This window comes from Sturnus vulgaris, chromosome 2 (assembly GCF_052056855.1).
Source record: "Sturnus vulgaris isolate bStuVul1 chromosome 2, bStuVul1.hap1, whole genome shotgun sequence".
NCBI classification, from domain to species: Eukaryota; Metazoa; Chordata; class Aves; order Passeriformes; family Sturnidae; genus Sturnus; species Sturnus vulgaris.
In genome coordinates, this window is record NC_142244.1 from 91,565,320 (window position 1) to 91,583,747 (window position 18,428).

At 44.8% G+C, this 18,428-nt stretch overlaps 2 protein-coding genes across 3 annotated transcripts in view; one reads left to right on the forward strand and one right to left on the reverse strand.

The window, feature by feature from the left end:
* Positions 1-10,654, forward strand: part of ECRG4 (ECRG4 augurin precursor) — a 65,589-nt gene extending 54,935 nt beyond the window's left edge. For both annotated transcript variants that reach the window (XM_088160099.1, XM_014893440.2), the window contains exons 2-5: positions 4,782-4,900; positions 5,574-5,621; positions 8,086-8,243; positions 10,266-10,654. In XM_088160099.1, coding sequence (XP_088016225.1) covers positions 4,810-4,900; positions 5,574-5,621; positions 8,086-8,243; positions 10,266-10,427 — 459 coding nt within the window. In that variant the 5' untranslated portion in view covers positions 4,782-4,809 and the 3' untranslated portion in view covers positions 10,428-10,654. The remainder of the gene's footprint in view (positions 1-4,781; positions 4,901-5,573; positions 5,622-8,085; positions 8,244-10,265) is intronic.
* A 6,703-nt stretch (positions 10,655-17,357) lies between these two features.
* UXS1 (UDP-glucuronate decarboxylase 1) overlaps positions 17,358-18,428 on the reverse strand; it is a 56,313-nt gene continuing 55,242 nt past the window's right edge. The window contains exon 15 of the mRNA XM_014893452.2: positions 17,358-18,196. Within this exon, the coding sequence (XP_014748938.1) occupies positions 18,065-18,196 (132 nt within the window). The 3' untranslated portion in view covers positions 17,358-18,064. The remainder of the gene's footprint in view (positions 18,197-18,428) is intronic.

Consider the following 18,428-nt stretch of genomic DNA (forward strand, 5'->3'; position numbering starts at 1 on the left):
TTCCATAAAAAATTTTTCCCTAATGCCCAACCTATATCTCCCTTGGCACAGCTTAAGACTGTGTCCTCTGGTTCTGTCAGTGCTGCCTGGTGAAAGAGACCAACCCCACCTGACTGCAGCCACTTTTCAGGGAGTTGTTGAGAGTGATGAGGTCACCTCTGAGTCTCCTTTTCTCCAGGCTAAACAACCCCAGCTCCCTCAGCTGTTCCTCACAGGGTTTGTGTTCCAAGCCCCTCTCCAGCCTCGTTTCCTCCTCTGGACATGCTCCATCCTCTCAAGGTCCTTCCTAAACTGAGGGGACAGAACTGGACACAGCACTCAAGGTGTGACCTCACCAGTGCTGAGTACAGGGGGAGAATGACCTCCCTGCTCCTGCTGGCCACACCATTCCTGATCCAGGCCAGGGGCCCTTGGCCTTCTTGGCCACCAGGACACACTGCTGGCTCATGTTCAGCCGGCTGTTGAGCAGCACCCCCAGGTCCCTTTCTGCCTGGGCACTGTCCAGCCACACTGTCCCCAGCCTGTGACACTGCAGGGGGTTATTGTGGCCAAAATGCAGGACTTGGCACTTGGACTTAGTAACTTTATCCCGTTGGACTCTTCCCATCCATCCAAATGTTCCAGGTCTCTCTGCAGAGCCCTTCTACCTTCCAACAGATCAACACATGCTCCCAGCTTAGTGTCATCTGCAAATTTTACACAGTGCTGTGTGATGACACTCAGTATAAACTGTTCCATTACCTTACCAGGTACTGAGGTCAGGCTAAGTGGCCTATAACTACCAGGATCCTCCTTCCTACCCCTTTTTGTGAATGGGTATCACACTGGCCAGCTTCCAGTCATCTGGAATCTCCCCAGTGAGCCAGGACTGTTGGTAAATTATGAAGAGTGGCCTTGCAATTTCATCTACTAGCTCCCTCATCACCCTGGGGTGGATCCCATTTGGTCCCATAGATTTATGAAAACCAAGCTGCTCAGCAGTTCCCTGACTGCCTCCTCCTGGATAACAAGGGGACCATTCTGCTCCCTGACACCATCTGCCAGCCCAGGAAGGCAGCTGTCCTGAGGACAAACCATCTTCCCACTAAAGACTGAGGCAAAGAAGCTGTTAAGCACTTCGTCCTTCTCATCTGCAGTTACTAAGTTCCCTCCTGCATTCAATAGAGAATCAAGGTTGGTCTTACCCTTCCTTTTGCCATTAATATATTTGTAAAAACATTTTTTATTGTCCTTTACAAAAGTTGCCAAGTTAAGTTCTAACTGAGCTTTGGCCTCTCTAATTTTTTTCCTACATGCCCTAGGAACTCCCTTAAATATTTTCTGAGACACCTGACTCTCCTTTCAAAGATGATACATCCTCTTTTAATTCCTACGTTCTTTCAAAACCTCATTGCCCATCCAGGCTGTGTGTTTGCCTCGTTGACTCATCTTTCAGCACCCAGGGACAGTCTGTTCCTGTGCCCTCAAGATCTCTGTTTTGTAGCACACCCATCTTTCCTGAATTCCTTTGTTTTTAAGGACTGCTTCTCAAGGAACTCTTTGAATAAGTCTCCTAAACCGGCCAAAGTCTGCCCTACAGAAATCTAGTGGGAATTTTTTTATTGATGGTCCTTCTTATTTGACCAAATATCGAGAACTCTGTAATTTCATGGTCACTATGCCCCCAAACGACTTCCAACCACCCCATCTCCCACCAGCCCATCTCTATTCACAAACAGCATAGGTCTAACATAGTCTCTCCCCTGATGGGGTCACTCACCAGCTGTGACAAAAAGTTATCCTTCACACACTCTAAGAACGTCCTGCACTGCCTCTTTTCTGCTGTATTAAGTTCCCAGCAGATGTCTGGCAAGTTAAAGTCACCTACAAGAATAAGGGCTGGTGATCCTGGTGATGCTGAAGAAGAGAGGTTTTAAAGAGAGCAGCGTCACTGCTGATGGAGAGATCTCAGGAAGACGCTGCAGTCAGTATTCCAGCTGTACACACAGCAACTCTGTTTTTTTATGGTAAATAACAGAAAGGGGCACTGCAGGCATGTCAATAAACTTGGATATTCACTCAGGGGTAAATACTTGGAATAATAATGCAGTAGTTGCAAGCTCAGCAGAAAAATATGTCTTACTGCAATACTAGGGCAACACTGTCTTAAGTCCTTAAAACAATCTGAAAAGAAATAGACATTGCTACTGGGAAAACATCAGTCACCTTTCACTCTCGCCTTTGAAATTAAGTGCTGTTATTTTTTTTTTTTTTTTACTTTATGGCAAAAACTTCTGTCCCCTGAACTGAGAAAATGACCTCTTCTTGAAGACACTGCACTCAGTTTAAACCTGAGTGTTATAGTCTTCTGTCAATCACTTCTTCCATTACTAGACCAATGAATTTCTACAATAACCTTGTACTTGAGTCAATTCCTTCTCTGCTTTTCACAAGATTGCATTTTATCCCAGCAGTTTCTTTCAGAAGAGGTTCTGTGCTTTGTATTTCCCTGGCTGAGAAGCACAAAGCACCTGAAGTTCTGCAGAGCCCCAGCTCCCACACAAGGCTTGTTACAAACCAACCAGCTGAACAAAACACCCTTTACCATCACCAGTATAGCAGTAAACCATGAATATTCATGAGTTATTACCCTGGTTTTATAAATTAACTCCATCACAGTTTTCCATGTAGTCTTCACTTCTGTCCCTTCTAGCTATATTCTGAAAATAACTATCCCAAAATCTCTGGTGGTTTTAGCAAACAGGCTGTCAGCATAAACCTGATGAAAGAGTGCCTTGATTCAGGAGAAGGGGCGTTTGCTCCAACATATGGTGTTGTCTGCTGACACTTGAAGAATGGGAAAGACCACTCTGAAACAGTGACAGAAAAGATGAACAAGTTCTCGTTCACATTTGCATGGGAGTTGAGGTGGGACCTCATCCTCCTATGGAAGAGCTTCCACCACAGGGATCAGGAAGGTGCTTCTCCCTCCTGCTCTCTCTGTGTGGGAAGATGTGGTTCCTGCAGAGAGCAAGAGGCACTTCGGGTGGAGCTGTTGTTCGACTTTGACACTGCCACTTGGACTGGGATAACAGAATCATAGGATGGTTTGGGTTGGAAGTGACATTAAAGATGATCTCGTTCCAACTCCTCCCCACCATAAGCAGGGACACCTTCCCAAAGACCAGGTTGCTCAGACAGTCCCATCCAACCTGGCCTTCAACATTTCCAGAGATGGGGCATCCAGAACTTCTCTGAGCAAGCAGTTCCAGGATCTCACCACCCTCGCAGTAAAGAATTTCTTCCTAATATCTGTCCTTGCGACAAATCCTTACAAAAAGGATGAGCAGAGATGCCCAAGCTTTAGTTCAGGGGTGCTGGGGGATGAAGGACAGCAAAGGAAAAGCTTTGAGTGCAGATATAAGTGATTTTTTTTCAGAAGAGGAAAGATGTGTGGGGCAAGCAGGAACGATTTCCTGAAGCAGCATTCAGGCTGGGGCTGGGACACTGCTGAGGGACCAGCCTACTCTGGTGATTTTTCTGCATTTTTCAGTGAGTGGTGAAGCCAGCCATGGGGTATGGTCCCACCCCCAGGATCTGCTGTGCCTGTATGGGTTCCACATCTCATCACAGGGAGTTGCCACACCCCTGCACAGCTCCCCCACCATGCACTCGTGGCTATGTGTATGTATACACACACATATTCAATGTACATATTTATATACAATTGCAATATATACAGTATGCACTCTGTGTGTGTGTATGCATTCATCTGCAACTGATCTGGAACCGATCCTTCTGCCATAGAGCCAAGGCCCCAGCACTTGCCAGATTTCTCACAAATAGTTTACAGTGCGAGCCCAGCTCTCCCTTGCTCTCTGCTGGCACAGGGTCAGCAGGAGGTGCGATGCTCGTTATGGTCTCCTGAGTGCTGTGGGTCTCTGCTGCGGGAGAAGAGAGAGGTTTGTGTCTGAGGATGGGTAAGGAATTCATTAGGAATTCATCTGGGGTGTTTCTGGCATCTGCAGGGGAAGGAACTGGTAGAAGATTCATTCACCAAGGGAAGGTGTAAGTACGAATTCAGAAAAGGCAAGAGTAAGTTTATGCACCATTAGAGTTATGAAACTGCTGGGCAAGGGCTCATAGTTTGTGGACTTGGCTTTTGGTCCCCAAGTTCTTACAATAAACTAAAACTGTCCATATGTAGGGAAAAAAGTTTTCCATATTATTTTTTAAAGCTGATCAGTTAAAATTCGTTGGGATTTTCTGTAGGTTTGGGCGGTGGAAGGAAGGGAGACAGAGAAAAACCTGAACTAAGTCACCTTTGGTTGATTCTGTTTATTTTTGCCATCAGGACAATCTCTCCATTTCCACGTACTGTTACAAGGATCTGACAAACAGGGTTTATATCAAGAGCAATGCGAAATGACATGCTACAGCCATTTAATTTTTTTTTAAGCTCCCCTGTCAGAATAGCCTGCACGAGCCGCTGAAAGGTCTTTACCAGTCTCACTGGATTGATTGTGTGTAACTACAAAAATAAAATTGCTTCTGGGAGGTGGCCGAGCTCACGGGTGGGAGCCTGGTCCTGCCCATAGGAATCCCGCCCTCCCGGAGCGCGGGGTGCCCAATCCCAGGGGATGGATCCCGGGCTGCGGTGCCGGTGCCGGTGCCGATACCGGAGCGCTGCCCTGGCCCCCCCGGCCCCGCCGCCTCCCCGCCCGTCCCCGCCTGGCCCTTCCCTCCCTCCCGCTCCTCCGTCCCTCCCTCCATCTCCATCCTGTCCTTCTCCTCCCGCACAGGTGGGACTCCTCTCCTCTCCTGCCGCCCATGCCGCCGCCGTGTTCCCGCGGGGCCCTGCCCGGGACCCCCCTCCTCCTCCTCCTCTTCCTCCTCCTGCCGCTGCTGTGCGCGGCCCCCGGTGAGTGAGCGCGGGATGCGGGATGCGGGATGCGGGATGCGGGGAAAGCAGAACCCGGCACGGCAAAAAACTTTCCCTGGCATCCCGCGGGGGCGAGAGCTTTGGGACCTTGCTCCAAACCTTGTGCAAGTTGGGCATCCTTTTAAAAAGGCGATTGTTTGCCAGCGGCTGAAGCACTTCGGAAGAGCCGAGCGCTTGCAGGTCTCCCGTTGCGCTGCCGGTGTGGGGATCAGCAGGATGACTGCTTCGATGTGCTTTGGGGCAGGATGCCAGGCACAATTTTGGAGCGGTCTGATTGTTAGCACAGACCTCACCCAGTGACCAGGGGTTTTCAGCATTATCATGCTGCTCTGGGTGCTGGTACTGGCACCAGCTGCAGTTTTCTGATGAAAAATATAATAATTGAGTTGGTGAAAAGAGGCCAGAATAGGGTTTCCTTTGCCAAGAGAGCTGGGGAGAGGATGCTGGAGTGTCAGAAGCTCCCCTGCAGTGTATATTGAGCTCAAGTGTGGAAAGGGGAGCAAAGAGAGCAAGTTTCTCCTGGGAGAAACTTGTCTGCTTTGCCTGTTGAACTGGAGCTATGACAAAAATACTTCTGGCAATTTTTGAGAAATAATATTTTGTTGTTATTTCCTTCTCAGTAAATGTATGTGTTTTATTTTGATTTCTCTAGATGTTTCAAGGGGAAATAAGCTTAAACTGATGCTTCAGAAACGAGACGGTAAGTAGAGCCAGCAAAGTGCTTTCCTTTGTTTTTCCTCGGCTGCTGTCAGTCCGAGCTGCCGATGAGCTGTCCCTGCACCTCCAGCTCCAGGAGCGCAGGCACAACAGGAGGCTGCAAGCACCGGGCCACACTCACTACGGGCCACACCAAAACCTCCTGCTCAGGCAGAGCCTCTGCCTGCCTGCTGTTTGGGATGTTGGGCTGCAGGCTCTGCTCCCTCTGAAATCCAGGGTTCCCAGCCTCAGGCTGCACGTCTGCCTTTTTCTCTGCACAGAGCACAGCACCGAACTTTTCTAACGTGTGCGTGGCAGACGTGGCATTTATCTGGGTTATTTGGGGAAGTCACAAACTTTTACAAGGAATTATAGTGCATGGAAATACTGCTGGCTCAGGCAGCAGTATTTCAGGGAAGAATATGTGCAAACCTGGCTTGCCTATGGCGCCTTGACTTGTTCTTTTTGTCTTCTTGGCTCCACGTGTGCTTCCTTTTTGGAAGACTGCTCTCTTACAGGAGAGATGATGGCCAAAGGCCCAGCAATCAGAAGCGTGGAATGGCTCGCTGGTTGAGGGAAAGTGGTGGAAAAGATGCCAGCTGGGAACAGGCTGCACCACAGAAGATGAAACATCCCAGGAGTTTTGGCTAGCTCCTCTCATCCTGGTCTATGGCTGAAGCAAAGAATTTATACCCCCACAGGAGAGATTTCCACTTTCTGCCAGGCTTTTTAATTTCGTACTGGGGTTTTTTTTTTCTGGCATCACCTCACTCCTCTGAGTTTACCTGAACTAAAAAATATATCCCTCCCACCTCTGTTTTCCCTGTGTGCGGGTTTCCATGTCACCATTCTGCAGTGCTTGTGTGAAGATTGGAGAGACCTTCCTGCACCACAGCAGTGGCCACTTGTTTGTTCAGGTCCCCTGGGGACAGGGACTGCCTGGGGAGAGCTCTTGGGGCATGCAGACAACATGGCTTAGATCAGGAAGCACTGCAAAATTGATGATGGTAGGAATATGCAGCCTCTTTAATTCCAACTTTGCTCCCCTTTTCTGGTTGGTTTCTAAAGGGAGCAGTACTGCTTCCCTTGCTGGCAGTGTCCCTTGTGTGAGGGGTCATTCATGGGACATTTGCTCAGCTGTCCCTCTTCCCAGTAATAACACCCAGTTCAAGCTCATGGTGAGTTATCAGTTTCCAGCTCGTCACTGCAGGACAGCCTACTGTTTCCCACTTACTGCAACAACTCACCCATCACTTTTATCTTCAGGATCTCCTTCTCTCTGCAGTCCTTTGCCTTCCTCTCTGAGTCTGCCCAGCTCCTACTTCAGTGGTTTCCACATCTCCACCTGTCTACCCCAGTCTCTTTCCTCACATCCTCCAAAAATCCCATGTACACTCGTGTTCCTGATTTCTCCCTCATTGAAATGAACCATCTGAAGGCAAGACTTCTACTCCTACACACATCTTGTTTCACAGCCAGATCAATATCATGTTTTATCATTTCTGTGCGTGGCCAGAGGCTGGCAAGTCACAGAATCATAGAACTGTTAGATTTTAAAAGATCTCTAAGTTTATGTCCAACCGTTTGCCCAGCAGAGCCACGTTCACCACTAAACCATGTCCCCAGAAACAAAAACATCTATATGTTTTTTGAGCACTTCCAGGGATGGCAATTCCCACCACTTCTCTAGGCAGCTTGTTCCAAAGCTTAACCACTCTTTAAGTGAAGGAATTGTTCCTAACATCCAATCTAAACCTTGTGTGGCACAGCTTGAGGCCATTTCTTCTCATCCTGAATAGTCCTCTCATCCATGTTTTTGGGAGGTGCATCAATTCTAGCAGCCACAGCAAGCTGCTCTTAGGCATGGAGCAAGCCAGATGGCTCTTCTGGGTCTGGTAGGTTGAGGGCATTTCCATGCATCCCTCATGCAGGTTGCTATGAAAACCTGATGGGCTTTTATTTTCATGCATACAAGGCATATAGTAGCACTCATTTAAATGCTACTTTTTTACACATCATATTCAAAACCTATATTTTTAAGTGTTTCTCCCTTCACTCTTCACTCAGTGTTTCTGCAGCTTCCTTCCTTTTTGACTCCACCTCTCTTCTTCAAACCAGTTTCTGCAACTGTAGCACTTAGGGCCAATCTCCTGTTCTCTCCTGAAAGCACAAACACATAGTGTATATGCTCATTGAGTTTGGGTGTTTTTATTTAAATTCCACAGTTAGCTGCTGTACTTGAGCTCAGAAATGTTTTTCAAGGATCCAGGAGAATGAGGGTAGCAGAGAAATCCTATTACATCAGTGATTCCTGGGTTTATTACTGTTACTCTGCTACAGGCATTGCACTGGCAAGCACAAAGGTAACGGCATGATGTGAGAATCATTTTCTTACTTGCTGCAAGCAGTATGCTTCAGGCTGACCAAAAATTTCCTGGCATGCCTTTTGTGGGGGGAATTAATTTCAGCCTCTGCTGCTGCAAAGCCTGAGGTGTCAGTGAAAGAAACAGCAGCCAAGGAGTTCCTGAGCAGCCTGAGACGGCAGCGGCGCCAGCTGTGGGACAGAAGCCAGCCCGACGTGCAGCAGTGGTACCAGCAGTTCCTGTACCTGGGCTTCGATGAGCAGGTGAGTGTACAGTGGAGAGGGCTTATAAAAAAGAGGGAGACTAGGCAGGGATAGAACAAAGGGGTTTGGTTCAAATGAAAAAAAGAAGATATTTAGACATGAGGAAGAAATTCTTTACTGTGAGGGTAGTGAGGCACTGGAATAAGTTGTCAGAGCAGTGATTGATGCCCCATTCCTCTAAGTGTTGAAGGCCAGGTTTCATGGGGTCTAGTAGAAGGTGTCCCTGCCCAGATTTCTTCTTCAAAGTGGCAAATATCTCTTACATGTTAAGAGATCCCTTCCTTATTTTATTAGTAGAAAAAAAATTACATTAAGGCCTTGTATGGAGTGTCCACTATCAAACTTAAGCTTAATAAATCGTAACTGGACATATGAACAAAGTTTGCTTTGTGGATAGAATAGGTGGCCAGACTTAAAGCAATCCATTGTATTTCAGGAAAGTAATTTGTCAGCCTCAACCTAATCAGCTTTTAAACATGCTGAGAAATCCACACCTAGCTGGCTGTGATTGGCACTCCTCAGTGAAATGGCACTGACATTTTGCACCCAATGCACACTTGTGCCTCCACAGTGTGGGCAGCTCCTGACCATCATGAACACTGGCAGCTGTGCCTCCACTCTACACGAGAAAGGAAAGCCCTTGGATAATATTCAGCCAGCTTCCCTTCAAACGAGAAGGATACATTTTATAAAAACACTTTATTTCTAAAAACACTGGAGTGGAATCAAACTCTGCACAAAGCTCTACTAAAGAGATGCTGGAATAGGGAAAAAAAAGTGTGTTTGGTTGCAGTCCCACATGTAGAATAATTTCTGCTTTTAATAAGAGGTAAAAATAGTTATAGATGTTGAATTCTTGGCTTCTGCCAGCTGTATGAATATGTTTAATGAGATTGCATTGGCACAGGCAAACTGGAGTACATTTTAAACTTCCATGCTATGTGGATTGCTTGGAAGATGAATGCCCTCATTTTCAAAGCTGCAACAATTAGAAAAATAATCCTTTGCTTGAGCTGAAATAATGAAGGGTACTTTTCCCCTAAATTCTCCTGGATATTATGTGGATAAAAGTAACTTCCCAACAGCATGACTACATCCCCCTTCACTAAAAGGAATAGGAAAAATAGGAAAAGTGGTTTTACACATCAGAAACTGAAGACTGGGGGAAAATACTAAGGAACAAGGACAAACCATGTAGATAAAGTGAATTCTCCTCTGAGTTCCTGTATGCATTTCAAAAGCTGAAATGAGGCCTGTTGTGGGATACAATGAATCCACTTAGTAGGTTTTCTTGAGTATTAAGACACAGTCTTAACAATGAAATAACTGTTTGTTCCAGCAAAAGACTTGATCCATACTTAGCCATTGTGTATTTGCAAAACTTTTTTTTTTTTCCCCCAAATCTCAGCCAAAAATATTTCCAAAGAGTCATTCAGATGGAAAGGCTTTGACTTGGCAAGTATTTGATATCCTTGCACACTATTTTTCCTCTGCTGTTGTGAGCAGAACTGAAGTGCTTATTGCATTTCCATAGCTGGAAGGCTGCATTGCACCTTTGTTTTCACCCGTGCAAGGTGGGAGTGAGAGATCACAGACAGAAAGCAAGAGCCTGTTGCACCCCAGCCAGGGACATTGCAACTAAAGGCACATGGCAAGGGACAACTAAACCTTTAGATTTTAACTGCAAAATATTGATATAATTTTACAGTCCACCATTGACAGGGTAATCGAAATATCAAAGGTGCTTAGTGCACATTTCAGACGAAGGTGCTCTCAGTTTAAGCACTTTGCAGTGGGCAGGGGATGTGGAGCTGGGCAGGACAATTCCTGCACTCAGGATCCTGATAATCCCATAGAGAAGGTGGGTACAAGTCACAAAACCCCTTAGATCTAGAGATTTCATTTATGACAAATTGCAAAGGATCCGAATTTCTGAAAAAGGCTCTTGCACCACTTCTGTTTCATCTCATCGCTGTAGTTTCAGTCTGGAAAGCAAATGCTCTCCTTTTTTATTTCTGGCAGAAATTTGAAGATGACATCTCCTACTGGACAAACTTGGGGCGTGCTCGTAATGAATACTACGGTGGCTACTACCAGCACCACTACGATGAAGATTCTCCGATCGGCCCACGAAACCCGCACGCCTTCAGGCACGGAGCAGGCGTCAACTACGACGATTACTGAAGCCATTTATCCATTTATCCTACTATAGCTGCTGCCTGTAGGGCTGCACTGGGTGAGGCTGAGCCCTCCCGCAGTCAGAATGACCCCACTTTTTCCTCTATTCATGTCAAACAGTAAGAGTAAAGGAACTGCCACACTTTGATGAAAGCAGCTTTTTAAAACTATCATTACTTAGTAGTACACTATATATATAAAGTGTTATAGAAATAAAGCTTTTTTGATAATCAGGTTGCCATTATTTAGTAGACTTCATAACAGTAAATTTAATTCCAACTGTATTACTACAGATTCTTTTTTAAAGGGCTTTTTCATTTGCTGTCCTACAATCAATTGAAAAATTACATTATATCATTTACTTTGGCATACAGAATACATAATATAAGCCACTACATTTAAGATGTGCCTGCCCATTCACATTTCTATTAACAAACAAATGCAATTATTCTTAGGAGAAAAGAAAAAAAAAAGGTTTTTTGTCAATTGAAATGCTGCCTTGTTGCTTCTTCTGCCGTTTCCATACTTACAGTGTGCAGCCCTCCAAGCCTGACACATCACTTCTGCAGCTCCTGTTGGGTCAAGGACACTGATATTCACAAAAGCTAAATTCAGTGCAGACGAGCTTGCCTACCTACAAAGCCTGTGCAAGGATCCTCCAGGGAACGGGCTCAAAGCAGGAACTCGACTTCAGCAGTAACTGCTGAGGTGCAGAGCATCCAGCCTGAGCGGCCCCAACCCCTCCCAGGCACGATAACCCAAAGGTTATCTTTGCTGAATACTCCCCTTTGTGTCCATTCCACTTAGCGTCAAGCTTTCAGCCTAGCTCAAACAGGGAATAAAACAGCAAAGTAAGCTATTTAAAATTGAGTCAGTGTCAGACAGCATCCAAAACAATTCCCTGACATCATAATTTCCTACTGCAAAATTCCCACTACCCCAATTCAGACTGAAATATACATGTTAGGCTGAGCATCAAAATGTATCAGAGACCAGGCATCTGTTAGCGAAACATTGTGGATTGAAGGGGGATTGTTGGTGGCATCATGTATGTTAAGAATCCCAGTGCTTGTATCACAGCAACATCAGCCTGGGAGGGAGATTTCAGCCGTCAGGGGCTTCAGGAGGAGCTGGGCAGAGGAAAGCACTGCTGGTATTTGACAAGTGTAGAGGACTGGGAAGGGGCAGGTGAGGAAGGCTGGCTGCTCCATGACTTCTGCAACTGAAGAATCAGGATAAAGGGAAATTAAGTATGTTCTACCAACTGTATCAGTCAGAGAAGACAGCATGGAAGCCTTAGCTCTCTCTCATCGAAAGCTTACAAGAAATTTCCAAAGCATGGATGATGACACCACCATTCTTAACACTTCACTTCTTTCTTAACTCTGAGTGTATTTCCTAATCTTTTGCCTAAAGCCCTTGTTGTGTGATGCACTGGCGTCTAGGAGATGTAGCCCAGCATCACACAGCTCCCTGCAGGAACACTTCCCAGGAGACAGCTCTTTGCTCTTGAGAGAGCCAAACTCAACAAACATGTTGGTCACTTCTCTGCACACACAGATCCATGCTGGCCTAACGTGCTCCAAACCCTCAGCCTTCCCTAGGCTCAATCTCTGCAGAATCCTTGCCAGTTTAACTGGTTTAGACTGGCGTGTTTCCTTGGTAGAAGAGCCTTTATTCCAAATACAGAACAATCACATTCTGAGTCAAGCACAGACTCTTTTGCACAGTTGGAAAACACCTATTCCTAGAAGAATACTTCCATTTTGTATATTATCCAAGAAGTGCACTGAATTTGGCAACATTTGAACCATGCTGGTAATTTCCATTATTTCCCAGAATTTACAATTGGGAATTCAGACCAGCTGAATAAGGAAGAATAAAAAAAGTGCTGTAAATAAAGACCATCTCTCCCTAGGCCTTTGCAAACTCTGTCCATTCTGGCAGGGCTGACTCAGTCTAGCAGCTTTCTGTGCCTTGCAGGCTCACGATCAAATCGATGTTCTCTGTCTTCTGAATTCTCTAGGAGGAAAAAAAAATCTTTTCCATTATATTGTGTTGCAGGGTTAAGGAGTGAGACACAGCTAACTTTCTACATAACATGTATGATAACATGTTTTAGATTTGTGACTAAACCAGCGTAGGAAGAACACAAATGTTTTTGCTTTGGGTGAACAATGCCTGCACAGCCTGTTTTCCACACTGCCCCCCAGCAGGCAGGCTAGGAGAGTACATGGGTGAGAGAGCTGACCCCAAACTGGACAACTCCCAAGGATGTAATGACTTGGTTAACACTAAAAGCTGGGAAGAAGAGAGTGGGGGTTTTCAGGGAAGCCATTTCTCAAGAGACTGGGTGAGCACCAGGCTTGCTTGGGAGAGCTGCTGAATGGCCTTTGCATCACTTGGGTTTTCTTCTTCTTCACTCATTAAACTGCTCTTACCTCAGTTCTCAAGGGTACTTATTCTGATTGTCTTATTTTCTCCCATTGGGGCAGGAAGAGGGAATGGCTGTGAGGGAACTCTGCTGCTGGCTGGGGTAACTCATCACAAGGCAACAGCTCTGAGGTGAGGGCACCCTCCTTCTTGCAGAGGGGTGCACCTGCCTTGCACTGAAGCAGTTGCAATGGTGGAAAGCAAGCAAGGATGAGCCAACAGGCTTGGGCAAAAAGAGGAAGAATACTGGGGAAACAAAAACTCATCCGATATGCATGGAGTACTTCAAAGTTTAATTTCCCTTGACTATTTCTGTCCCAAAACATAGACAGAACTGTGCACCTCCTCTCAGCATTTCCATTCTGCTGTGCAGACAGCACAGAGCACTTCACATCACCATCACCCTCAGCCACCCCAGCACTGACATAGCGTAACCTCTCCAGCAAGACAGAAGAGCAGCAATTGTTCATTGTGGCTCCCTTCAGAGCAGGAACAGCTTGGCAATGCTCCAGTGCTTCATGTTTCAAAGCCTGATGCTGCAACATCCCCGAGTTTGTCGGTGTCAGCCAGGCAGAACCATCAGATTCACGGGAAGTGCTGCCTCCTTTGCTGGTAACACCTGCCAGCAAACCTTTCTGCCAAAATGGAATTACTGCTGTGTCTTTTGTTGTTGTTTTTGGAGGAAGAGAGGTCATCATTCCTTTCAAGTTCCTACTTATGACACAAACATGCTGGGGATGGGGGATTGAGCACTTCTATCCCAGGACTGCTTCCCAGGTGGAAGATGCAGCCTTCCTACTTAAAACAGCTTTCTTTGCAGTGGGGTGGAAGGAGCCCAGATTGCTGTGTGTGGCTTTGACGGCACTTAAGGCCACTGTTCCCTGTGGCTTTGTGCTTTGGACCTTCCAGCTGTTTCAGCTCTGGTATGGACCAGAGCATTCAAAATATCTTGCTCTTTGCTGAAGAGCATATCAGCATCTAGGGAAAACACTGCAAGAATAAACAAGCTGGTGCTTGTTCCAGGCTGTAAATGGCAACAAACCAAGATGGACAAAGACTTGTCAGATAGCTATTAGGAAATAAGCAAGTGAGAGAAGGACTGAGACAAGGAACAGAGAATCAAAATCCATTTTTTTTTGCAAGAAATATGAACTGTTATTTTAGCAAAGCCTCTCTTGTTAATACAGAATTGCACCCAGGAGCCTCCTGCCACAGAGCCCTGCTTTGCTTCAGAACTATTGCTGCTCTTCATGGTAGCTCTAAGGAGTCAAGAGCTGCAAATAAGGCATTCCCTTCTGCCACTGAAATCCCCACACTGGGTAACGTTCACTACAGAGGAACTATGGATTTGTGGCAGCTACATTCCCAGCAACTTCAGGGAAGGAATGTACGGTTGCTAGGGCTAGCAGTGTTGAGTATACAGTTGCTGTTTACAAAGCAGCTTCTTCCTGTGGACCAGCCCCTGACCAGCCCCTAACAACCCTCAGAGACTTCCTGGCCTCAAGTAGCATTAAACTCAATACTAGCAAGGCTGGGGACTGGCTCAATCCATCAAACTAATCGAAGCCTTGTTTTGCCCTCTGTACCCTGTTCTCTAAGGCAATTATGCCCCTTTCAACTTTGAAACTCAATTCAAACACTAACAAAAAGTGAAGCCTTTTTCACCAGTATATAACTTTTCTAAAAATGTATTGGAAAAAAAATAGATTAGGACACATTAATATCCAGGTGACAATGAACTCACTGGCTACTAAACCCACCAGAGTCTATACAGGTTAAGAGAAGCTGCAAACACCTTAGACACAGAAACTACCAATCATGATTTCCCCATACAGCAAAAAGTCAGGCATGAGGTTTCTCTAGACTACATATTCATGAAACTACTTGAAATGCATTAGGTCTGCAAACCCCTCTGTAGCTTGTCTGCAGACTAGCAATGTGGCTAATAAGGCTCCTTAGCAGCCTACATAGAGAAATAAAGTACATCATGCTTAAAAAAATAAAATCCAATTGTGATCTCATGCTCTAGTAACCTCCAGCAGCAGGAGTGGTCCTCCTTGTGAGAACCAAAGGAAACACAACAGCAGGTGCCTCACACATCTTTCTTTCTGGAAAGCTGGTCTCACTCAGCAGCACCAAGCTGGCCAGTTCCCTCTGCTGCACTGTGTATTTCCTACTGAGAGTGAGGATTTGCACCCAGCACCAGCTGAGCTGCCCATTTGTACAGATCACTGTGAGTAAAGAGGCACCTCAAGTTTGGTCATGTTAGTTTTACCTTGTCTGCCTGACGAGATGACAGCAGAAAATTCCAATTCTCAAATTTTCTAGTGGAAAAAAAATCCTGAGAGCATGTCTCAGCTTTACTCCCAAATCCTGTATTTCCAAGCTTTCAGTGCTGTATTCTACTACCCTCCATCAAAAGAGGCTCTTTTGGAGAGGCAGCAGCTCTTTCTTACCTGGGGTTCCCAACACACTTGATGCCTCTTTCTCCCGCTGGGATGTCTAACCCCAGACAGGAGCAGAGCACCAACATGCAAACCTCCATCTGCCTTCCTGAAGACTCATTTCAGATCTGACAACTTCAAAGTACCCCAGACTTTCAGTTTCAAGCATCAGCAGACTCTTAACATGATTCATGCCTTTCGAATCAGCTCCACAGTCATTCAGTGGCTTCAAAACCTAAGGGCAACAGCTGCCTCAGCTCCTGTTGCTAGAAGACACTATTAAAAAAAAAATATGGGAGCTGAAACAGGAACTTCTGAAACAAAACCTAGAAACAGTAGGAGGAAAATAGCAAATTCACAGTCTGGTCGTTCGGGCCAGTGGGAGGCATCACACAGAGATGGGTTGTACTGGTACCAGTGACTTGCCCTCTCTTCAATTTATTCCTTTTATGAAGGAAGCCAGGCTGTGAAGTAACCTGAAGAGCTTTTAACTCCTCTCTTGTATCTAAAGGTTCAGACTTCCCAAGGGATTATTTTTTTTGAACATACACATTTTGTTGTGCTTGTCTACAGTAGCATGCTTGTGTCTGTACAAATTCACAACCTTTGTACTGAAGTCACTGGATTAAATAAAAAACAGCCCTGGAAGTAACAGCTGGTAGTCAGAACTCCCACTTACCCTCTGTAATTGCACTAAATGTTGGACCAGGGTTGCACCTGTGTGCCATCTCTTCATAGACTTTGGCATACAACGGCACAATTTGCACGAGGAGTGAAACCTAAGGAGAAAGAGCATCATCCCCCACATACAATATTCAGCCTAAGGGTTTTAAGGGTTAAAACCACCATGCTGGGAGCTCATTAACACTTCTCTCCAAAGAACTATTGAAGAAGTGGGCACTACTTTCACACATGTCCAGCTGTGCCTTAGAGTACAGGGAGAGGCTGTGCTTTGTGAGCATTTCAGTAATGACAGGTTACAGGCACATTTGGAGCAGCACACCACAGTGTACTTTTCAGGCAATTTAGTATGGAATAAATGCCCAGATCAAGGACCTAGAAAGAGGCTTCATACAAAAAAAGTAGATCTCAAGCTGCTCGGCTGTGAAAAGATGGAGGTAATGTATAATATCTAAATTCCACCTCTGAATCCAGACAGGAAAATGCACCCTGGCCCCCCACCTCAGCTGTATGGCAGATTTCCAAAGAGAGAAAACGTGTACTTGTGAGCAAGAAAAAACACATTAGTCTTAAAAGAATCCCTGCAGCTCCACTCTAGGCAGGGCACAGCAATGAATGCAGCAACCCCATCACTGGCTGGAGTCACTGGGAACTTTACCAGACAGACTGGATGAGACTCCAAGCCATGCAAGCACTGTGAGGCTCTGGCACACAGCTCAGACAAAGGGGCCTAAGTGCCACATTGCTCTCTGAGTCTTCCTAGGGCTGGGCATAACATCACTGCTACTGGTAACCCCCAATTTACCATCAACTTGAAGATACTGAAAAGCTAATAAAAATATCAAGCTTTAATGAGATAAAGTCAAGTCACTTTGCTTAATGAAATGTAGGATGTTCAATTTTGAGTAGCGCTAAGCCAAAATACCTTTTAAACACCCTTTAAAAACTAAGGGAATTATTAAAATTAAGAGGAATCAAAGTTCTTTTGTTTGGTTGTTTGTGTTTTTTTTTCCTATGATGACAGGCATAGTTACTAAAGTTGAAAGCAATTTCGTAACTGCTTAAAACAGAAACACTTCCTCAGTATTTCCTCAGGAAGGCTGAAGTTACGCTCCATGGTTTAAAGAAAATATTGTACTCCTGCATCACTATCAAGTACCTGAATTGGAATAAATCAGGATGGTTTTGTCTGATCTATTTCAACAGACATCCTGCAGCCCTTACTATACATCTGTTCAGAGACAAGCAATGTAAGACCGAAGTTATTAACTTCAAGTGGATTATTTACAGACTGTTACTTTATAATTAACACATAATAAATCCACAGATGTGCAAATCCAGAGAAATGCCCACAGTGAAACCCTGAAACTAGTAAACAGAAGTTTCAGTATTTTATTAAAATAGCATATTCAACCACTGTAACCAATAATACATTAACTTTATTCCCAGAGTACGCACAACACAGTAGTGATTCAAAATATCCTTATCCATGGTAATCAATGAAAATATCTCAAATTCAAGTGTACAACTAAAACTAAACTTTGAAAAAATCTCTCCTTTGAAGAATACATAAAGCTCTCATAACAGAATTCCTTTAAACTCTTCTATATGCAGATGTCAGTGTCTCTCACCTGACAATACCACTAGTTTTTTTCTTATGCATAGTAGAACATCTCATATTTTATAGTACCCATTTTATAAATAAATTGGCATTTTCCATCCCATTTGTGTTTATCATCAGCTTCACAAAGAAACCAGTAAATAAAACTGTCAAGGACAGTCACAACAAAATGATCTCACATCAAGATATAAAACTTGAAAATACTAAAAGATGCTTCTACTCTATTTTACATAAAAAGACAGATTTAAAAAGTGCAAGGCAAGATTTGCAGGGAAAGGGAATATTTATGTTATTTTTAGGCACATCCACTTCTTTAAAGCAAGCTTCAGAATGAAATTCCAGTTCGTTCTTCATGATACCTGTTTTAAAGTCTCTCTCTTGAAAAAAAAAATTTAAAAAAACATTTAAAAAAAATTACATCCGCCAAATGTCAAGCAGGCAATTTCCTGTCCAACTAACAGTCTTCAGTTATGTCTTGTTCTTCCTTTTTTCATCCTTGCAGGTTTTGGTTTGGGAATATACTGATTGTTCGCCTGATACTCAAGCTCCTTACGGAAGTAATGAATTGCTTTATTCAAACCTTCTTCCAATGGGACCTGTTCCCAAAAGTGAGGAGAGAATCGTATCACTCTAGGTTCACATCAGCTCATTTCACAACAGTATCTTTTATAAAACAGCTATACAAGGGAGCCAGGGAGTCCCACTCTTAGCCAATCTAAGCATTAACAGCACCACATGCTGGCTACATCTCCTCACTGCTGATGCAGCTGAGCTAAAAACCAGCACATGTATTTTCTGACATAAGTTGAAAAAGCCAACAAATTTAAA